The following is a 25,762-nucleotide window of genomic DNA, read 5'->3' on the forward strand; positions in this document are numbered from 1 at the left end:
CTACGAGGTGTAAAATATGCAACTCGTCATATTCGCGTCGTGTTTATTATGCGTTAATTGCGATTCACTAATATATAATATATTTTTTTAATATAGTCACGCGGCCGCGGTATCGTACGACAATTTTTTTTTACGTCAATCACGGTGAATCAACCGTATAAAAACGGTGTGCTGTCGGATTTTTTTTCATTCTTACGACGCACCCATGTGACTGGCAAAAACATCAACGGAAGAAACAAGTTGTGACTACTTGCACGGGTTAAGAAAAAAAATCACCGACGACAGAATCCCGCGTGGTGTATGCGTCTATCGAGAATTTCGCCCGAAAACGACGAAAAAAACCGGTGATCTCCGCCGCACCATGTAGTCAGACGGGGTCTCAAGGTCCGCTCGCAATATTATATTTTTATTATTATTGAAATACCCGTATGGCATACGCACATATATATTATATACAGGGTGCTTATTTTAAAATTTTAACATTAATTACGTCGAAAATTATTAATGTTTTTATAGATTTGTTTATGTGCATATTTCTATACATAATTTAAGTCAAATATCGTTTTCTATATTTCATTTTCAAATGAAAAAGAACATTTTTAATTTATTATCTTGAACAAATAATCAATTAATCACAACTAGTAAATATTTCAATTCAAATAAGTTTTGTTCTACGGCACTGGCTAGGGGAAAAAGTGTACGTACCGGACAAAATAATATTATATCTATTGGTCCCATATTCTGCGCTTATCTATACGTTAAATATTTATGACTATTGACTAATTATAATGATTATAACTACTGGTTTCGAAATTCGATTTTTATATCATACATCAAAATTCTTAGAAAAATTAAATGAAATTAAAACTGTATACTGGCATGCATAAAAATAAAGACTTTAAAATAAAAACGATACTAAATGTTACTATTATTTTTTCAAAAATGTTGTCCCATCATAGCACATCACGAGATTTCCAATTACTTCCAATAATTTTCCAGGAAAATTAGTGTTAACCATGAACTTAATGAAATCACCTTGTATATTATGTATCGCGGTCGGGAGATTATCCCACTCCCGCCGTGACCGAGTACGAAATAATAATATTTCACTATAACACTATCTACTTACTTGCCTACCTACCTACCTACCTACCTATATAGTATATATTATATAGTTACAATTTTATTGTTGCTATCAAATTATTGTCGGCGGGCGAGCTGTGAACACTCTGTAGAGCCGATATCATCGGATTTTTATAATAATAGGTAATATTATCAAACACATATCATACGTTACGCGATTCACGGTCTTCGCACACTCCGTTCACGGTGTATAAATGTTTAATACGCTTATATTGTAGTATATTTCAGTATATAATCGTCGTCATCATTCTTAGACGTATACAATATCTGTATACGTGCACACCGCAGCACGCCGCGCGTTTTGTATTATATATTATATCATTGTAGAGACAATTGTAAGCCCGCGGTCGCATCGGTTTTGCTGGTCTTCGTTTATCGCGACGATTTCAGTACCTTTTTGTATAATATTATAATAAACTGACGTACAAACACAATACAATACAATAATTCAATTTAATTTTAAAAAAAATTTACACACTCGGTCGTGCGCAAATTTTTTTCGCGGTTCTATACTGTTTTTTATACTGTTCCGAAAATAATTCCTCATCACACAACGCGATGCTTTGACCAAGACCGGTGTCGGTAAACAAACGTCTTCGGCGCGTTTTATTGTACCACAGCAACGACAACGTTCATATATTATTCGATACGGTAAGTTTAATTTTTTTTCATCTAAGTTTTTACCTCGAAGAATACTAAAAAGCTGTCCTTTCCATTGGTCTCCGCGTGTTCTATACTAGAAAACTAAAAATTAAATATTATGTTTTAACATAAATTAAATTTTAAATCATGATATTACACATACAACACATTTATTTAGAATTAAGTTAATTTTAACAATAATTAAACATTTAATACCGATTATAATTATTAGTTCTGAAGCATGGATCGAACTTAAGCGCCATCTCGTAAATATACAGCTGAAACCCTGTGGGTACGTAAACAATTTATACGTAGCCCCAAAATAACACAAGTCATCAAACACAAAAAAATATGTTTTAAAAGTATTTTCATAATATACGATAATTATAAAAATAAATTATTTAAAACTTGAAGGGATCAATTTTAAAAATAAAATCATATTTCATAAACTACATTGTTTATTATAGGTATATTATAAAGTTTAATTAGACTAGGAAATAAATTTTAACATATCGTATTATTCAAAAAAGCTCGTTGAGTCGTAATAAATGCACAAATTGCTTTCGAAATTTAGACGTATAATTATGTATCATTACTATAAATAATTGGAGAAAGTTTCAAGTTATTGAAATATTTTCTTACATTTTTAATTAAAAAAAAAAAACATACTTTAAATTGAAGAATTTTACTCTGAAATTTTTCCTTACCTATCATATTTTGTAAATGACAGAAGAGAAAATCAAGAAATAAACTCTTTAATGGCAACGTTTTCTTTTAAAATCATGATAAGTGTAACATGAAGGTGGGTCACCCTGGCACCACTATGTTTGAACTTTTTATTTTTGTTTTAACCATACATGTAACATAATGTAATGGTTGTACACGAAAAAATAAAAACAAAATAATAACTTAATACAAAAAAAACACTATTACATGTATTTATTTTTACTACTGCTTTTATATCTAAACATTGATTTACGATATTTTATTGGATAAATAGTCAACAGATAATCGAACCTCTGTATTATTAGAGTTAAGTATAACTCATTTTAGAATACATCAGTAAAAAAAGTACCAATTAGATTCACTTTCTTGTCGAAAAAGTTATTATTTAAGATTAATTTTAAAGCACTTTTAATTCTTTAAAAGGCAAAAATCGACTATTTACATTATGACTTCCTTACGTTTATATAGTTTATAAATTAATTGGAAGATGACACTAATGCACAAAGGATTTCATTTAATCAGTTTGATATTACTGAAATGATTAACACCTCTAAACAAAATGATCGTTGATAAAAACTTGGCAACCAATAACTATTTACTTTTATCTATACCTATATTACATGTATTTCTCATTTATAAATTGATAAGTAATGCTACTTACTGTGTGTAAATAAGATTTCTTACTATGTTTGTTCCCACTGTCAATATTTATTTTCAGGTTTTTTTTTTTTTTTAATTTTGACATTTTAAATTTGATTTAATAACTAAATAGATGGTGGGAAAAAATATTTTTGAGTTGATTTTTTTTAAGAATAAATTTGTTTGTATATACAAAAAAAACAACAATTTAACCATCAAGTATAAATACCAACTTAATTGATTATAATGATTTTTTTTTACAAGTTAAAAAGTATCTCCCCACAAGACGAAATTAGTTAATTAAATACATTTTAGATTCTGAAAAAAGCAATGTTACATTTGTTTTATGTATATAATGTCACCCTTAAAATCAGAAAACACTGGTTGAATTAATTTGTTCATTTGATACTATGGGAGATAATTAATAATGAAACAATTCCACTATTTTTTTTAAATAATCAGGAAAAACTGGAATTTTTAGGTAAAACCAGTTAAGCTATTTATTGAATGTTTATTGTTATTTAAAAATAAACAACATAAGATACCAACTTGAAATATTCAATAATTAACATTTACTAGAAATTAATTTAGTTTCAAAATATTTTTGCTCTTTTAATGATAGCAATAGATGCCTTTAGAAGTTTATTTTTGATTTATCTACGATAACATTTTTATTAGTGAGTAAAAAAACTTGAAACACTTCAAATGTACAATATTTTTAATTTTATCATAAAAAGAATAAAAATCTAATACGATGTACCTATATTCCTCATAATATATTATTTTAACTGGAATAATAAAAAAAAGTTTAGTGCAACATACTTTTAATTCTGTAAAAACAAACTCAAAAATAATTAATTTTTTAAAAATTAATGAAAAATTTCGACAATAGGAAAAACAATGGAGATTTAACATATAACAATATTGTATTTAAAAAATACATTTTCATAAAAACCTTAAACGAAATTGATAATCATAATGGTAACGAATAATAAATACTAGCGATAAACCGATAAACGAAAGTTCCTAATTAATAACTAATTAATATATAATAATAAAATATATAATATATATAAGATATTATATATACATAAAATTATCCGTTTTTCTAAATAATTGATTTAATTGTATGTAGATAACTTATATAGAAACAGCTAATGTGCAATATATGTCATAGACAACTATATTATATTTCATGTATTTTACGTTTCGTTGTTACTAAAATGTGTGCTGTGTTCTATTTACTCATGGTGAGAATTTCTATTATTTTAAAATTCAAAGCGCATAAAAATTGACCGTAACCTACAGGCTATAATGCTATAGTAATTGCGACGAAACAATCTCAAATTTCCGTAAAGCTCGTTAGAATATTAATTATTATTAAATTAGGTTTGGTTGATTGTCCGCTTCGATACCCTATTATCTACCTACTTCAAACATAAATACGGCATAACTAAACAATAAGATTTTGAAATTTTTCACGAATTTAAAAAAAAATATATTTATAATTATTAGTTATTAATTTACTACAAAAATAATAAATCTTTAACAGTGAAAATACATTATATTTATGATATATTAATGTTAAATTCGTTTTTTAAAGTTGATAATAAGTATTTTATGATAATTCACACATTAAGAAATCCACTTTGCTTTCACATTGCCTAACCATAACACATAAGTTGTTTAACAATAATAATTGTTATAAAATGAGGAAAAAAATATATTTAAATTTAAATTTTATTCATCAAGACTAAGGGGTGAGTGAAGACGTTTTCCTTAAAAACCAATATTGGCGCTTAGCCATTCATTACTATTATTTAATATTAACCCATAAATATAAAGGTGACTACTTACATTTATAATCTCGCGTCTACTATGATTGCTGGTATTTAATTTGGTGGAAGTAATAAGAAATTAAATGTATTCATTGAATGAATAATAATTATAATGATAATTCATACAATTACAATAGAAATTTTGTTTTCTGTGTATTATATTGATATTGTACAATCTACGATTTGAAAGTTAATCTTTTATTGACAATTTAAACTAACCAAATGGTCACAATAGTAATTGTTTAACCCAAAACCAACTAAAATAAAGATTACCTACTATTTATTATTGAAATAAAACGAAATCGTTTTATCTTAAAAAAAAACTGCCATGGTAATAATTCCAAATATCATTGCTAGAACAAACTTGATATTTAAAATTTAAATACAATGCAATGTATTTGTGTACTTGAATAATATCGTTGATTGTATTTCATTTCATTCAGATTTTATATTGAAATTAATAATTCAAATACACATATTCTATAACAATAACGTAGAAGAATGTAATTAAAAATAATTATGTACCTACCTACTTTCAAATTTTATTATACAAAATAGAATAATATAAAATATATATATTATTAAAAGCTTGTTTTTTTATTTTTTTATTTTAAAAATATACTTATAAGCACACACACACAATATTTATTTCCAAGAGTTAAGAACTTACACTGCAAGCAAATTTTTGTAGAATTTATGTAAAAGTATAACATTTTGCTTTTTTTTTTATTTTGAGCACAGAATTTTTTTTTATAAATAAGGCTCTTTTTTAAATTTTATATTCTTGTGTAAAATGTTTTTTACTAAAATAAAAGCCGTCGTTAAAAAAAAATGTATTATTTATAAAATTAAACAAAAATAAAATATTATATTATAAAATACACTAGCCAATGGTGTAAGCAACTATAAGTAATAGTTCTGTTTGGTAATAGTCTATTACTAAACAATATATAACAACAAATAAACTACCTGATGTAATCATCTTGGGTAGGACCCAAATAATCCTAGTGAATATTAATTAATAATTAATTTAATATTGAATGTTTCTTTTTTAATATTTACTTAAAATTTGAACGATTGTTTTTTATTTATATTTGTGTATATTGAAAAGAATTTATAACTTAACTAATATAATACTATTTAAAATGTAGGTATATTGTTTATTAAAATTGTAAAAAAGTTATTCCTACCTATCTAGGTAGTAGGTAGTTATTTTATTTGTGTACAACTAAGATATTTATATTATGTTTGATAAGTATAAAATCTTAAAATTCATATTTCAAATATATAACCTACCTTATTTTATAATTAGAAAAGCCAAAAAAATGTACCTTATTAAATTGAGATAGTCGCGTTTATTTACTAAAAATAAATATTCAAATACTAGATTTAACATTCATCTATTGGGAAATTGGTGTAAAATTCTTAAATAAATAATATTATATTGAATATTTAAAACCCTTATTATACCTAGTACAAATAATTAATTAAAACAATTTAATACATATAAATTTAAATATTAGGCGTATCAATTTTTTTGAAAACTATACAACCTTAAGAATTCATTTACTAGTACGTCACCCTATAGACATATTATTTTAGATTATGTGAGGATAGAAATAAATTTAGGTATTGATTTTATAATGATGCCAGATACTTTTCTATCTACAATCTATATCATCAGCTTTAAGACAAGACGTACACTTATTCTTCTATTTTCAATTGTAAGCATGGTTTCTGATAGGAAATTTAATTAAATTAATATTTTATGTTGTCAAAAATAAAATAGTATTCATTGAAAAAAATACTTTAAAATCAGAAAAAAAATGACCAAAATAATTTTTGCGATGACACGTCCTCATGCACGGTACATTATACATCGTACTGGTGTAGATCCAAGAACAATATTTATACATAGCCATTTAGATTGTAACTGTTATAGAACGTTACAGTTCAATAATAAATACTAAATTAACTTTAATTAATAGTACAAATAAAAAAGTTAATATTATAGTAATCAAACATAAGAATAACTATAAGGAAGAAATAATAAAATTATTTTAAATTGATTGACCATGTTTATTATTTATATTCACAGTACATAAAAAAAATATAATGATTTTTTTATAAAAATGTGTTACTATTAAAATGAATACTCATATACCCGATTATTTAATAAAATATCACAAAAAAACTATTGCGTTGAAGGAATTCACGTATTCTTTTTATGGATACAAACAGAAACTGTCCAAAATCATTCAAGATTAACAACGTATAGTCGTACCTGCTGATTTCATGTTAGATTAGGTTATGGTGTAGTTATAGTTGCAATCTGTAAATATTTATAATGAGATGAATTTGCTCATCATATAATTGCAATTTTATTTACTGTCCAGCGTCTAAATATTTATACGAATAGGTGCAAAATATTTTACTACCAAATGAATAAATAACATATTATAAAGATAAATGCACGAAAATGCATCAACAATCCTAATCAGGTCAAAAATGTGATTTTCAATAAAAATCGAAAGAAGTGGTTTTGATATTTTTCCTCATTTCGAAAAATCTCTAAGGCACAATATCTTTGGACAAAGATCCTCCACCGTAATAAAAAAAAATAATTAAAAATATCTAAATAAAGTAATTAAAAATTATAATATATGTTTACATATTATGTATCCAGAAAGCTATATAATAGCTATTTTGCAGCTGCCGAAATGAACTTTTTTGATTCATTATTAGAATTAAATAGAATCGATGCGAAGCGATAAGTATATTTGTTTTTATTTTATTAATTATGTATTTTTTTAACGTCAATCCTTGAAATATAATAACACAACACTAAACATTACTGTCATATTTAGAATACCAAAATAAAAAAAAATAAAATGATTATAATAACAACAATATTGTATAAGGTCATTAATATATTTAACAAAGACTCATCTCGATGATAAAGATTTGAAAATAATAATAATTATGATAAATTGATAACTACTGCTAATCCAAACCACAAATATTTATTCACATATATATTATTAACAACAGTCCTTGAATGGTTCACATTATACCTGATAAAAAATTTAAAAATTGCCACAGCTCATGACCATAAAATTGTATAATTTGTATAATTGTAACATTTAAAACAAAATAAATTAATACAAAAATAAAATAGAACATTTTTGTTATAAATATTTCTATTTTTATGGTTAATAATATTACTACAGTAGGATTGTGTCAAGTTACAGTCCAAATCGAAGAACAAAAGTACTAAAATAATATCTAAAATCTAAATACTCAATAAACTGTAAATAGGTAACAACCAATACAGTATTAGTATTAATATAATATTATTACATCACAATTATAACTACTATTCAAACAATTAATCATATTGTAAAAATTATGTAAATAATATAATATATATTTTTTATGATTTAATCTTAAATTCATTTTATTGATTTTATTCCTTATTATTCAAGTATAACTTGTTAATAAGAACACTAATATTTTAAGAGTGTGTTAATACGTGTAGCACTAATGTCCTAGTTGTCAAAGTTGATTATACCATCAATAAAAAAAAAATTATTATTTATATTTACTATACAGAAAAGCGTCAATTATCCTGTCTGTCAATAGTCAATACTATCAACACTAAGAATAATAGAAGATTCTCTACTATAAGTAGGTAGTATAGGTATGATATGTTAAGTACGCTCTAAGTTTACTTTCGAAAATAATCAAAATTTAATTACATAGAATAAACAATAAACTTTCAGACAATATAATATATATAAATGGACATTTGGCCAACAGTCAAAAAGCAATTTTTTAACAGACAAGGTCAAAATAATGAAAAACCTATGGTAGGTAAAAAAAAATTATTAATTTAATAACATTTTCCTCTAAAAAATAATTTTATGCTATTAAACTGTAACTATACCGCTATGTTATCTTTTATGAGTGGATACTAGATCCTCTAGTATACTTATAAGTCATAAATAATATAATTAATTAATAGACCCAAATCGTTACTTCTAACGATAAAATTAAACTGAACCGATTTTTTCTTATTCATCACACGAATGTTTGACTTAAAATGTTTCACGTAGTGCATTTTGTTTTGTACTTATATGACATATTGAAACCATATTAGATTATTATTATTGAAACAAAGAACAAATTAATGTAGTTGTGCCTATGCGCGTAGCAAGTCACAGTCACAATCTTACAAAAACAATTAAAAAATATTAGTAATAATAATTTATTTTAATTTAATTAATTATAACTACAAGTACCTAACAACTATATTTTAGTAGGTAACAATATTTCCTTCAAAAATCCCGTGATTGAGAATTTACTTTAATTGACCACGCCACCATCTCTCACGAAATTAGTACCTATATGCCATAAGGACATTTCCTAAATTTTAAAATGTGTTATATAAAATTCAGTTTATTACCCCTTTTAATTGTACGACCATTTTTATTTTGGGCCAATTGAATTTCGGGCGTTTTTATAAATAAAACATTGAAATATATTTGTAGACACCGTACAATTATCCGAACAAATAAATAGATTATCTACCGACTCGGATACTTTTTATGAACCTAACTTGTATTATATATAGTAATATGTACTAAATTAAACAGTTCAATAACACTAAAATATAGTAAAATTAATTCATACTATTATACTACAATTATACGAAACTCGAATTGATAAAAGTACGTAAATAAACATTAGAATCGTAATATTCTTATGACGTATAGTCGAAGTTAATCTAGTATATAAATAAATTAATAACATATTTTTAATCATCTCTATAATGCGCCTATAAATAAAATATAACGCAACTAAATCTAATAGCTTAATTAGTGGTATTTACTTTACTATAGTTAATTCGAATTTAGAGTTGACGATAAATAAGCCCATCTGTCAATTTCAAAATCTTAATACTCACATAATCTGCACAAGTGTTTAAATAATTATTTTAATCGTAGAACTTTACAGTATATTGCAAAGTTGGGTTGATAACAACTACTGTATTGATCAACATTTATAATTTCCTACAATAAATACTTATACTTATCATACCTATTATGTATAATATATACATAGATAATAAAGATATGGATAGGCCACGCCTATGTTAAATATATTTGAGGCCGCGTGCCTGGAGGGGAAGGCAATTGAGGCGTTTTTATAATGATAATTGATACTCTATATAGGTATACTTGTTTGGCCTCAACCACGAATTAAGATATATCTTATTTTTATATAATTAAGGTATATCTTAATTCGTGGCCTCAACTGGACCCCTTAAATACCGTTGATAAGACCGATATATCCTATCCATATCTTTATTATCTATGAATATATATTACAAAATAACAACAAAATTTACTGTTGATAACAAAATAAGCAAAACAATTTGTAATGGAAATTTGTTTTATGCCTAATAGTTTAAATAAAATATGCTGAAAATAATCCATTGCCATTTTACATAAGCTTCCTGTTTTATTCTTCATTTGTTTTGTCTTTAAACTATTCACTTATTATCGGATTAATGACATGCATCCATCTTTAAAATAACCCCTTGAATTTTTTCGACACTCCATAAGAGACAAGTGCGTTGTAACTGAAATTAAACAATTTTTTTCTATGCTTTAATGGAACTACTTTAAGACAATATTCAATTATCATTTCTTAATTTTTTTCAGTAAGCTTCAAACAAATATTAGACAAAATAAACATTATAATTTGTTTTTAGAATTAAATTTTTTTTTTCAAATTTACGTAAAAAGTAAAATTTTCGTTTAGTAAAAATATATTTTAAAAACAATTACCTATAATTTTACAGTAAACAATAGCTCACATTATAAATGTAAATTAGTGATGAACAGTGAACACAAGAAAACGGCTATTATAATCTATTAACTAAGGCTAATCTATAAACATTAAACTATTAATGTATACATTATCATATACCTACCATTTTTAAAGACTTACAGCGGCCAAAACATGAAACCGATAAAATAAATTGAAGCTCCAGTAATTTTAATCTATATCATATAGTCTGTATGTATTATCGTTTAATTTAAGTTCATATTATATAATAAAGTTTTGGATATCAAAAACTGAAAAATGAGCTGATAAATTGGTAAAAAAAAAACTTAGCTAAGCGTTTTTAATTTTTTAGGTTTCAAACACTAATTAATTTGAAGTTTCATATAAGTACTTCAATGTCATATTTTATACATAATATAGAGATAAAATATAATCATTAATCATAAAATACAGTGTGGACCATTTCAACAATCTTCAGTTGCTGTAATATATTATTATTACGAACGAACTTAATTTATTATTTCGTCCGTAATAAGGTTTTATATTTATTTGAAAATTCATAAATCCGATCTATCTATTACGTTTTTAAATAACTTTAAATATTATGTTGGGCAATTTTTTATAATAATATCGTCATACAATCATAATATAATACTACTCGCGAATCCCTGGTTGTTTTTGCATAATATACCCGTATACATATATTATATATTATAGATAATAAAACTATCAAATGCAATGATAACAAGGCCATAAAACGTGTTGAATACACACACACAAACATACAACATTCGTTTAATATCATGCTTCTGTCACGCAAAAATACAAGGAAATAATAAGAAAAATCTAATCAAATGCCAACGAAACTTGGCTAAACAAGTGGCTTATGCGTCCATCAAACTCGATGAAATTGAAATATCGAGAAAAAAGTAATATTTTAACACTATCCCACGGCCAATCCCTTTAAACGTCATCATACCAACACCTAGCCGGAAACAAAACTAAATTTTGTAGTTACACTACTGACCGCAATAAGTAAACGATAGAGATTTATTGGTTGGTAACAATTCAATATAACTATAATTAATCAGCTCTTAACTGCATGTGCTCATCACTAATATACATTCAAAATGTAATCTATTGTTTTATGTACAATTATTATAGGTAAAAGCTTTTAAAATATTTTTCTACTGAATAGAAATTTCACTTTTTGAGTGCAAGCATATATATATATTTTAATTAAAATTTCGAAACAAAGCTATAAAATATTTTTTTTTAATTGTATATTTATTTTATCTAATATTTGTTTAAAGTTCACTATGCAAAAATAAAAAAATATTATTGAGTATTATCTTAAACATTTTCTGACATAATCACGACACAAAATCTGCAAAAAAAACTGTTTTTGTGATTCTGCCGAAGCCTACCCAAACGTACACTTTAAATATAACACTTTAACTATAAAACTTGTATGATGTTTACAATTAAAAATAGTTGTATAAAATAATTATTTTTTTAATATTTACATATTTGAAAGGATTAAAGCAGTATAAATAGAGTAGGGATAATGGTACATTTTGAATAATATACCTAAGTCCTATATACTTAATGTAATAGTCTGGAAGTGGAACACGTAATTATTTGTCAATTAGTTATGAAGCTATACTTATAATTCAGCATAATATTGAGTGTTTTTCGAATACGTCTATAAAATTAAAAATTTTTTTTTTTTTTCATTTTTCAGACATCGCTAATAAATGATTAGTCGTCGTTAAACTTGTTTTGATCATCTTACCTTATCTCTTCACCTTTATTAACTAATTATAATTTACACCCATACAACTTAATTAATCAATGACTAATGAATGGTACATTATTGACTATTATGTACTGATATTAATTTATATTGAGAAAAAAATGTTCATTATAATTTCAGTCGACACAGTGCGAGCGTATCGTGTAGTTTCGTTTCACATTAAAGAGATTATTATTTTATTATTATCATTATCAGCGTTTAACGAATATTTATACAGTAAAATGTTTTTTATTCTTTATACGTGCGCGGACAATAATTGATACAAGTTTAACCGTTGCTGTAAAATAATTGATATTAAAAACGCGATTGCCATTGAACGTTTGTAAAATGTATTAATTGTTACTTGTTAGTATTTACGTTGAATTCAGTAATAATATTTAATACTAACTCTTAACCAACTTCAAGCAGAGATAATTTTGTTAAATTTTTAAAATAAAAACCATATTTTAAATTAAAACTATTTATAAAAGAAAATTTTTAGACAAATATACATATTATTCAAAAAGTTAGTTTCTAGACTAGATATTTTCGTTAAGAAGTTGTCAATTTACCTTTTATTTTCTCTCTCTTTCTCTCTGACCCAAACAAAACATATACTAGACACATTCATACCCAGTTGATGTTTGTGGTTGAAAATAACCAATCACAAAAATGTAAGATAATAATATTTTCAAACATTTGATATATCAACTGTATTTTTTAATTTAAAATTCAAATATAAAATTTTGTTTGTTAATTTAAACAGGTATTAAGTGTTTTTGAGATAATATTTAGAAAAAATTATATGTGAAATCCCAACATTGCTATTCTTCATACTTTTTTATAAGTAAGTGTTTTACTCTAATCTTCTTTCTAAAAACCATAAAAACAATTTTGGGTGAATACGTTTTATCTATGTTTTGGGAGGGTCAAAGAGAGCAAAAAAATAGTGTACAGCTGACATCCTTTTAAGCCTTCTAGCTGTTAGAAATTTCAAATATTTATCAGGTAATTTTTTCATTAAACAATTTCAAATCAAATTGCTGTTATTTAAAAATCATAAGTTTTGTAGTTTTATTTATACATTTTACTAATTTAAATTCAATTTATTCAATACCTCAGGTTAATAAATACAAATGTTTATATTAGATAAAATAAAAATATAAAAAATATTAAATGTATACATTATTTCGTGTATATAGTACATGGGTATATAAATCCAATAATTTAAAACTGAAATTAGGAAAACATGTTAATTATTATCATTTTTTTAAATTATATACAATCTAAAATCAAAAATTTAAGACTTAGCTCCATAATGAGATTACAATTTTAAATCAATGATTTACCCAATACATTGTTCATTATATTAATACGAATTAAAAGTATACTATTGTGATAAATGTATGCAGAATTTTTCAAAATGTCTACACAGCCTATTATAATCTTTATTTATTTGAGTTAATTGTATTAGTCACAGTTATTATGAAAAGAAAACAGTGTCTTTTAATAAATTATGCGAAGTACGGTTAATCGGTTATAACAATACATTAATAACATTAATTATTGCGACATTTATATCATAACTAATTAAATGATAGTAAAAATGATTAAAAATATTATTTGATTCGTATATTATATGGACGGTTCAAATTGTTTATGAGTAATTAGTAAAAGAAACGAATGTAATATAAATCATAATTGTTGTATTTTAAAAACTAAATAAACTTAACGTACGTCTGTTCATCCATAGTATTATCGGCAGTGTAATGTATTATTATTTATTATATACACACCGAAAATAAATATTATAATACGAACACTATTTCATTAGAACTATTAGATGACTACAGATAGAGTAAAAATTTAATTAATTTTTTTAATGGTGTATGGTAAAAATTACAGATATATGAAAGGCTATAGTAATCTATTAAGTCAATAAAATATTAATTCATCATATTTTACATATTATCATACTATGCAACTGAGAAATATAATACGAAGAAAAATTAATAAATAAATGTCTAAAACATTTTTTTACAAAAAATATTTGATTTAAAATCGTGTTAAAAAATTAAAAAAATTATATGTTTTTAATAATATTTTATTTTTAGTTATTAACTAAATATATAAATATATAATTTAAATAAAATAAAATTAGTTAGGTATTCATTATTTCGATAAATGGTTTAATTTTTAATTACTATAGATTATTGCGTTTTAAGTTTAAAATGTTTACTATTAAAACGAATTATGTTATAAAATGTCTAAATACATTAGTTAGGTACTAAATGATAAAAAAGAAATAATAATAATTTTGAACTCTGAACTCAAATACCGTCCAAATTCCTATGGAATCGAGTTTTGGGTTGCCCTCCACCAATGAAGATTTGATTTCAATAAAATAATAATTTAATACGCCATTAAATTTTTAGAGCGATAATAGTCCGCATGACTCCATCACTTTCCATGGATATCAATTTTTATTAGTTATTTAGTGATTTTATATACGGCGAATCTATTCTGTTCGTAAGCTACACGGTTGTTTCACTGTCGTATTTTTGATTTTTTCTTTTTCCGTAACAGTCTACCGTTATACCGAAATCACTCATCAACGGTATTATCTGGAGAACTGAGTGCCATAATACTGCACGACCAGCAATAACGATTGATGCGCGACAGGCAGTTCGTCACCGCACCGAGAAAAAAAACACGCCATCATGGTGCACACGGGATCTTGTGGCGACCGACTACACAACATACTGGTCAGCTATTTGCCGATACTGACATGGATGCCGAAGTACAAGAAGTCGGACTTGCTATACGACGCCGTATCGGGAATCACAGTCGCGCTCACGCTGATGCCTCAGTCCATAGCGTACGCGTCGCTAGCAGGACTTGACCCACTCGTAAGTGTTGCACTGCCGTATATAAAATATATCCTCACCACCCTTTTTTTTGTTTTCGATAACGTGGTTATTCGAAATAAGATTTTTAAGATTTTTAAATATACTTAACGATCATGATATTTTGGAATTCTCGATATTTGAGGCGATACTATCTTCTATTTTTCATATTAGAACCAATCTTTTTTATTTTTTATTATTCAGCAGACATTTTTTCTATAGATATCGATATAGGTACCCAAATCAAAATTTTAACGAGTAGTTTCGCAATTCTGAAACATCATTATTTACCGAGAATAATATACATGATTGTACATACTCACATGGTATAAAATATATTATTATTATTTGATATATATACGTATATATATATATATATGTGTGTGTGTGTGTGTGTGTTACCGGAAAAGATGATAATTTAGGAATTGTAATGATATCCTAGTTATTTTTGACAATCTGTAAAGGATAGACAATATTGGATATTCCATACAGTTTTATCGAAATTTTCGTATTATATTAGGAAATATTATAAAACCGTATCAAAACAAATATTAACACTGCTTTATCGGTGATTGATCTGATTATGACACATAGGTTACCTATAGTAAATAGTATGGTAAGCCCGGTTATCGTTTTTATTGCTTATAATAACTTATAATAAAATTTATTACATTCGGGTATCGTTAGAGACACATCTAACAAGCTGGTGACTGCACAATACTGTTTGTGCACTGAAATAGTAAATAGCAGAGTGTTATAAATTATAATTGTGTTCAATAATCTGTTTAAAAATAAATTTAAATGAAATGCGCATACAATTTGTCAACGAAATTTTATTATTAATTGAAAATAAAACAAAACGAGGATTTTTTTAAATTAAGATTATGATTTCGATTTTCAACTTAAATTTTAATAGTATCATATTATCATCAATGCATTTTTTTATAAGAAATTTTCATCAATGACTAGTTATTTACGTTAATTCCTTACTAAGTCAGACATTATCGTTATTGACTAGTCATTATCATCATTGACTAAAAGTCATCTTTTCCGGTAACACACATACATATATATTATTTGTTTATACCTATTTACGAAAAAAAGTTAGATAAGGATTCGATAAAATAAAATAGATAAGTATTGTTTACTTTTTTTAAATTGATTTAAAATCTAGAGTGATAACTATAAAAATCAGTTATAATTTTATAACTTTTAATAATTGTATAACCATAATAGAGAATACAAAAATCCCCAGTATTAAAACATATTATGGTATAATAATGTATATTTGAAAATTACTAATTTTTGTTTCACTATAGATTCTTTCTTTTTCACAGTACAGTGACAGAAATAACATTTTTTTCTTGGATGTTCAGAATTTACTTAAACTTAAAATATCGCTATGCTGATAAAATTGTATACTACTCTTTGATACTACTCTTTGATACTGATATTCTTTTTAATATTAAACATCCAAAATGTAAAAACTTACACCCACGCCAAAGAAAATTGCCTGTTGTACGAAATAAACACGAAAGGTATTTTTTAAATTCTTATAGTTGTCGGTTTCATTGTCATATCGTTATTAACACACGTAATTGCCTCTCAAACTTACACACAAAAAACGTACAAATTTACGTTCCACATTTCCAGTTTACTAATTTAGTTGTTTTCGCTATTAAAATAAATGTACTTATCAAACTCAAAAACAATAGTAGTATTATTTACGTTCCTTTGTTGGTTTTTTCTGATACTTATTTTAATTTCAAAGCGGATTATAAATATCTTAAATTTTTGCTCTCTATCTATATTTTATACTTAGTAGTTTAAAAATTAAAAATTAAAGAATCAACAATAATTGATGAGAGAAATAATAACACTTTATTTCGATAATTAGGGAGGGAACCTTGTTATTTCAAAAATTATAAATTCTCAGTTAAAATTTGTTTCGCAGTAAATGCTTACATCATAAATGTTGTTTTATCAAATTTTCGACCATAAAAATATATCAATAGTATTAAATTAAATCCATTTTTAATAGTATATAAGCTATGTAAATAATATTATATTGTGGATATAATAATATTTTCATATAATAGTTTATCCAATTACATAAATTCTCATTAATCGATCATTTTTATTAAATTTATATACGTATATTTGTGTTTACATAGAAATATAATTACAATTGATAAATACCGATTTCTGTTTATTCGATATAACTCGGAATGATTTAAATACTTACAAGGAATAAATAAACAAATATACCTGTTCGTTTTTTATCTATTATTCATTGACAATAAGCATACTATTTGAGTAGATTTATCATTAAATATTAATAACATTGAATATTTCAATGCCATATACGCCTTTACCTATAAACTATACTAGAATATATCGCCTATTTATAACAAAAAAAAATCATCATGTAATTAAAAATATTATTTCAGCTTTTCTACACGATGTTAAAATTGTCTTTAACAGCTTAAACGACTTATTTTAAAATTTAACACATTTAATTTTTGACAAATATAGTTTAATATTTTTTTGATTCCGATGTGTTGATCATTATTCATTGTTTTGTTAGTTTGGATTGTATGCTGCATGCTTTGGTAGCGTGATGTACATAATATTTGGATCAGTACGGCAAATTACTATCGGTCCTGCGTCCGTTGTTGCATTGCTCACATTCAACTACGTCAATCCAGCATTACCAACCACGGCGGTAATTCTCTGTTTTGTGTCTGGAATTGTCGAGCTCATATGTGGACTTTTACGCTTAGGTACAGCAAGTTTTTTATCAGATAAAATTCGATTAAACCGCAATTTACTTCCATTCCGTCTAACGTCGTGGTTAATGACCATTATAACGTTAAAAACATTTTTGAAAAATGTGTTATTTTATCAATGTAAATAGCGTTTGTTGGATGTCGTTGTCGTTAGGTCTCTTCGAATATGCTTAAATGCAATTCTTTTAGAGACTGATTAGATACTACGGAATACGGATCAATATTAAATGCGATGCGTACAGAGTGATTTTCTAAACAACCCAGGCTCTAATCGATTTAAATATATTTTAATATAATACTATTATAAGGACATAAATTAAATGATAACTCTTGCTCGGAATAAAATAATCCTATAATCGTACCGCGCAATCGCAATAATCGCTTAAAATATTCTATAACACGGTTTTTTACTTACTGAATGAATTCATACACTCTATTTTATTAAAGTTTATAGAAGACGATAAATTGAATACAAATAATCGCATAACTTATATAAGAGTGCTATAAAAACAACAGTGAGGACATGCAATTATAAGTAAAATTTCATACAGATAAAACGATGGTGTAATACATCAAACAATTAACATAAATCTATAACTGATTATAATCTTACATATAATTTTCATTTTAAACGCATCAGAATTAAAATACCTTTCAAGTATATTTGTCTAGATTCTAACTTAATTAGTTTTGTATTAATTTTTAAATAGTGAATTAGTATACTCGTAAAAGTTTCATGTAGCCCTTTAATTGGTCGAAAATCGAATATAGATGTTTGTTTTTGATTTTCTCAACAGTTTTTAAAGTCTACCCAACAGTCTATCACCGTAATATAATATAAATTATTATGTGCTTGAACATTAATAAATGTAATATCTGAAAATGCAAAAATGGAAAGGGTAATAAATATGCATTTGATACATCTCCTCAAAATATTAATAACATTCGATTCTCCAGTCCACAGAAAAATAACTTTAAAATAAGCCTACTAAATGTAAAACTTTTTTAGACCGACCCGTACACTTCAATTCACACGCTAAAGTAAATAATATGTAAATTGTTTCGTTCTGCTTCTCCTGTGTAGGATTTGTCGTGGAATTTGTATCGATGCCAGTGACGGGTGGATTTACATCGGCTGCGGCTATTATTATGGCATCGTCGCAATTGAAAGGACTTTTTGGCATTTCTTTTGACGCCAAAAACTGTATGGAAATGTGGATAAAGTTTATTGAAAATATTGAACATTTTCGAGTAGCAGACACCGCTATGGGACTTATATGTATATTCGTGCTGATAGGATTGAAGGTGAGTATACTTTAGACACATAGTGCAAGTCAAACATCAGAATAAAGACCACGCCTCGTTTGTAGAGCTTAAAAACCATAAAAGTCAATGCTAAAGGAATGAAAGCAAAATCATATTCTGTATTATTGTTTTTATTGACCACCGGAAGCAATGTTCTCGTAGTCATCGTATCGTCGATAATCGCATATTTTTCAATTAGACAAGGCCAGTCACCATTAGTGTTAACAGGTACGTATTACATTGCATAAACAATACTCAACTAAATTCTCGTTATAAACAAAATATATTTATATCATTGTGCATCGTTTCTTATTTATTTAGGTAATATAGCTAGTGGTATACCACAATTTCGGTTTCCGTTTTCGGACTATGAAGACGAAGACGAAAAGTTCACATTTTTCGAAGGACTGTCCAGATTATGGCCCGGTGCAATAGTCGTTCCGTTGGTGTCAATTTTAAGCACAGTGTCAGTCGCTAAAGCATTCAGTAAGTAATCAGATTTTCAATATCTAGTATCAGTGCCTAATTTTATATATTGTGTTAGGGAAATCCTAATAGCAATGTGAATGTACCTATGTTAAATTTTTCTTATTGTGTTGTCATTTATTATGCCATACAAAAATATTTTTGTACTTACTGGTCAGTGGCTACTTGGGTATCGTCACATTTACGTGTCACTCACGCCACTAACTCTACTTTACTGCAGCACTACATCGGGTGATCCATTTTACACAAATTTTATGTCATGTCAAGTTTAATAATGTCTAAGATATCAAACTACACGTCTTGTTTGCTTACTAAGACGAAATTATACGATAATATTAAATGATAATAAAATGTAAATTATTCAAAGGCTGATTTAAAATGTGTTAACCTGACTTGCAGTGTATCTAACGTTTAATGAACCATAAATAATGATCAAAATCGTCTGTTGTGAATAAAAACTGATATTTCATATCATATTGACAAATGTATCATTAGCTAATAATTATATAAAAATAATTCAACCGTTTTTTTTTTTTGTAGGTGGTGGAAAAGTCGTTGATGCATCACAAGAGATGATAGCGTTAGGTTTCTGTAATATTTTCAGCTCATTTATGGGATCTATGCCAGTTGCGGGAAGTATGACCAGGTCTGCTCTTAACCATACTACCGGTGTCCGTACAACGTTCAGTTCAATATTTACTAGTAAATAACCAATTAAGTAGTACGTTTTAACCAAATTTTAACTTTTTAAAAACCAATTTATAGCTATACTGGGTATGCTGTCGTTATTATTCTTGACACCACTTCTCTATTACATACCCAAGTCTAGTTTGTCCGCTGTACTTATATGTGCGGTTACTTCAATGTTTCGATATGACATGATGATTTCGTTATGGAAAACCAATAGTAAGTTACCGTTCATTTTTATGTTATCTGCAACATAATAATACGATTGACGCAATTACACAGTTAACTTATAAGACGTATAATAATTTTTAATGTTATTAATATTATATGACTAGTAATATTATGTCTTGTCTATCACCTGAATATCCAGTCATAAGTTTATAATTTAACAATAAATCCATTCAAATTATTTAGATTTAAAGGTATTATAATTTGTATTATTAATTTAGCCAACAGTCTGAATAATTAATTGTTAAGACTAAAACTAAAATCACTATGTGTATAGAATTAAATATACGGTCCAATATGTATTATCTAACGTATTAATTAAATTTTTATTTATTTTTTTATATATCTACTCGCATGTATATATATAATTACCTACTTCAAATTATACTCAAATCAATATTATTAAAAACATATATATATATATATTTTAATATATAGGTATAATTACTTCATTTTGATGTAGAAAATGATTTTAAAAAATATTTCTCTTTTAAACATTTTTGCAACAATAACAGTTTGATATCGGAATTTTATTATACAATATTTGAAATATAATTTAACAAATCGTAGTTATGTAAAATGTTTTAAATATTATTACGTATACTTCAAACTACAGTACCTATTGTTAGTATTGTTAATTGCATTATATTATATCATAGTAAAACCATATATTTGTTCTTTTATTTGTTAATTTCGCGAACTTTAAAATTCTATGTAATTTTAATAATATCATCACGATTTTAAGGACTTTAATTAATTCATCTTTAAACTTTAAGCAAAGAATAAAATGTGTACCTAACCTATTTTATGTTGATCAAAAGTTAAAAATAATGTTGTTTATTATTAATGTATTAACTTTTCTCAATTTTATAATATTAAGTACCTAATTATTATATTTTATTCAATACATAACTATTATAACTTATTATTTTTCAACGTAAGTTTAGGTTGTATGCTTTTAATACATACACATAAAATAGGTAGGTTAATAGCAATAAACGAGTAAAATATTGAATTTAAAAATTACATACATACGTAAATATGTACAATATTATTTTTTTTTTGTATTAGTATACTTCTTAAATATTTCGATTACAATAGGTATCTTCATCATATCATAAGTTTGTTTTTATGTGAATTATTACGAGGAAATAATAGTATTCCTTCCTCTCCTTTATATGCCTCTATAATTGAATTTGGTAAAATTTTGATCTTTAGATAGATGGCCACGAGGATATATAATTATGTCCTCCGAAATTTAAATTTATTTTTTTCTCCGGTTATTGATATTGTATGCCGAAACACAATACGTATTGTACATATATTATTATATTATAATAAGTACGTCACTAGTACTTGTAATAGGACGCTTTATATACTGTCCGCTTATAATAACAAATGTATAAATTCAAATATATTTTAAAACGGAACAATGTTAACAATGCTAACAACACACATTAAGACTTAAATTATATTATCTAATACGTTGGGTTCAAATTACACAGGACGTGATCTAATACCATTTGCCACCGCGTTTGTCGCATGTTTGATATTCGATGTGGAACTGGGACTTTTGTTCGGCATCTGTGTTGACTTGCTGTGCGTGCTCTATCGCAGTGCCAGACCATCAATTTCTATCGAAAAAGAAACTGTGAGTAAACTTAATACATAGATTTTTTACGCTTCTATCGCAAATCATTTTAGATTTTATCAATCCTCAAATTCGCGAGTTCTTTTTAATAATATTGTTATTATTTATTTCTATTTATTTTTTTTTTTTTTTAAGTAATTCGCTAAAAGAGTAAAAAATCCTGGTTCGATACTCTAACAGTTAAAGTCAAAAATTAAATATTTTATATATTTATTAAAACTTAAATGTATAAACAATTTATTTTTTAAGTTAAATAGATAAAATAAATTCATTATTGATTAATAGTTAAATAAACAATATTTTTTTTTTATCAATTAACAGAATAATAAAATATTAATAATCATGATATTACTTTAGTTTATAACTTATTTTTAATTTCCAGACAAATAATAATTCTAAACTATAATTAAAAATCTAATAATGTTTTTTTAGAAAAAAACAAATTATATTATTTGGAATAGAACCGATTTTTTTTATACTTGTTCTTGTAGGTATACAATTTTATACTGTACATAATTTAACAATAATATCTAACAAGAATTTTTCAGCTATACAAACGAAACTTTGTTATAACATTATATTATTATATTATTGTATGCCCACATGATTTGAACAGTGAACTATATTCTTTTTTTTTTTTAGAACTCGGGTTACGTAAAATGGGTGGTTAGACCCAGCAGCGGTCTTCTATTTCCTGCTGTGGACTACATGCGACAGAGGGTTATTGCCGAGATGTCATCTTTGGAATGCTCGAACAAACCGAATCTCATAGTCGTAGACTGCGTGCATTTTGACAAGACCGATTTCACGGCTGCCCAAGTACGTGCACTTACTCTATCTTCTGTATAATATTATTATAATACAATCATTGTAATTAGTTTTTTTCTAACCATTTTGATAACGCAACCGAACTATTATTATGGTGTCCCTCCTCTTGTCAGACGACCTATAAAAAAAATTATAGTTAAATTACTTTATTGTGCAGGAATATTGGTTCTAGTATAATAAATTATAATATAATAGAGTTAAATCTTTTATTTTTATAATTTACTTGCGAGAAATCAAAAAAAAAAATCACTACCCATAATACCTAGTTGGAAATCATAAGTATAATAAAATAATATTATATAACGTGATTTATGTTATGTATATACCCATTATACCCATTGAATTGTAATATCTGATTATTTATTTTTCAGGGAATCAAATCTTTAATAAATGAACTAAAATCCGAATCATGTCAACTCGAATTGATGAACGCCAAAGAATGTGTAGCAGCTATATTAGAAGCTACGCTAAACGTTAAAATCTTATCAATGGTCCCACTACAAGATTCTGTCAAGAAATTTAATTTTAGTATGTACAGATAATAATATAACTATACAATATATTCCGTAGCCATTTGTTAGCAAAATCGGCAGTTTCATTAAAACCGAGTTTTTATACTTTGTAAAATATTAAAAAAACCTATGAAGTATTCACTTTTTTGTGAAAATGTTCAAATTTTACATCATATAATTTTTTGTTGAATTATTTATCTACTTTTCATTACCACTGGTTTATTATTTTTCATTAAATCACTGACATTTTGTCTTTTATGAGTATTTTTGGAAATCATAATATAGGTATATTAAATTACATAATATATAGATAAAAAATTAAACATTGTTATTTTATTACCATATAATTACATTTACAACATTATCTTTACAGCAGTTTATAATAATATATCATTATTGGAGGCAGAATTGGTTATCTCATATTATAACATACATTCAAAAATAATGAGTGTTTAAATTTTTAAGAAACCAAAGAATTACTTTAGTTCTCGTACCTATTTAAGTGAAAATATAACAAAATAACTATGTTTCAATTAAAATTAAATTATATTCATAAAATCTTACAGCAATAATAAAATGTGAGTTCAAATAATAACAAATAACAAATAATAAAAATATTTTACCGTACAAAATTAGTTTTATAAAACAAATTCATACCACATAATGTAGGTATTGAATTATGTAATTTTAATTTTATGAAAAATCAACCACCACCTATTATATATTCTTTATACAACATTTAAAAAATTAAAACTTGTTTATACAAAATATATTACATATTCGTAGATAAAGACATTTAGTTTTATAGGTCATAACTTATTATATGCAATATACTCATTGTTTATTTTTATTTTTAAATAAAGTTGTATCGTTTTATATAAATATAACTTACTTTATTATACTATAAAAGAAATTACTTATAACAAACTATTAGACTAATAAAAAACGAAGGATTTATTTTTATAGTTAGAAGTAGTTAGTTAAAATAAGTGGTAAAATTTTAAAAAACTTGAGCCTGTATTAAAACGACGAAACCCTTAACTTTTTCTTGATTAAAGGATTTATAATAAATATATAAATTATTTCATGTATTTTTAATTATTTATTTGTTCTTATTTCTACAGTTCAACCTGATCTCAATGGAATTGAATCGATGACATTACACGAGATGAAAATGAAAAATATCTGTGAACGCAAAACGTAATTGTTTCTTTTATTATGTAATTTTACTTTTGTATACTATATTTTATAAACTTGTAAGTAACTATTTAATTTTTTTTACTATTTTACCTATTGTTGATTATATAATATTTATATACCGAAGAATATTTATAAATAATGTATATTATTATAAAATATTGTGAAAAACTAATAAATGTTTTATTATTATTTTAATGTTTTAATAGAATTAGTATTAATAATGATAAAAGTCATATTTAAACTATACGGACATTATTTTATTTCTTAAACTTTAATGGTGCCTGTAAAATGTTAAAAATATGAAATATAAAACGTAAATAAACTATAAAACGCACTCATAAATCATAAAAAAAATGTTTTATTTAGTATTCATTATCTTTTTAGAATAATTTTAAAAATTCAACCTGACTTGAAAAGCATTTAGTTTATTTTATTTTATCATAGAAAATATATATTTTAAAATATGTTTAAAAATAAGTTTCTATAAAAATTTATTTTATAACTTATATATATTTATAAATGTATTACTTCCTT

The 25,762-nt window shown here is 25.2% G+C and overlaps 1 protein-coding gene across 3 annotated transcripts; it reads left to right on the plus strand.

Moving 5' to 3' along the window:
- Window positions 1–1,217: 1,217 nt before the first annotated feature.
- On the plus strand, window positions 1,218–25,417 carry LOC114124943 (sodium-independent sulfate anion transporter-like). Of its 3 annotated transcripts, none has more exons than XM_027988393.2 (12): window positions 1,218–1,794; window positions 15,223–15,545; window positions 18,130–18,325; window positions 19,416–19,636; window positions 19,702–19,864; window positions 19,958–20,122; window positions 20,663–20,824; window positions 20,888–21,028; window positions 22,543–22,688; window positions 23,331–23,507; window positions 23,888–24,044; window positions 25,153–25,417. In XM_027988393.2, the coding sequence occupies exons 2-12, from the start codon at window positions 15,357–15,359 to the stop codon at window positions 25,230–25,232; spliced, it is 1,797 nt and encodes a 598-aa protein (XP_027844194.1). In that variant the 5' UTR covers window positions 1,218–1,794; window positions 15,223–15,356; the 3' UTR covers window positions 25,233–25,417. The 3 variants fall into 3 exon arrangements, with proteins under 3 accessions (XP_027844194.1, XP_027844196.1, XP_050056937.1); XM_027988395.2 differs by lacking the exon at window positions 1,218–1,794 and adding an exon at window positions 12,796–13,002; XM_050200980.1 differs by lacking the exon at window positions 1,218–1,794 and adding an exon at window positions 13,625–13,644.
- The last annotated feature ends 345 nt before the right edge of the window (window positions 25,418–25,762 follow it).

The sequence above is a fragment of the Aphis gossypii genome, chromosome 2 (assembly GCF_020184175.1).
Source record: "Aphis gossypii isolate Hap1 chromosome 2, ASM2018417v2, whole genome shotgun sequence".
Classification (NCBI taxonomy): domain Eukaryota; kingdom Metazoa; phylum Arthropoda; class Insecta; order Hemiptera; family Aphididae; genus Aphis; species Aphis gossypii.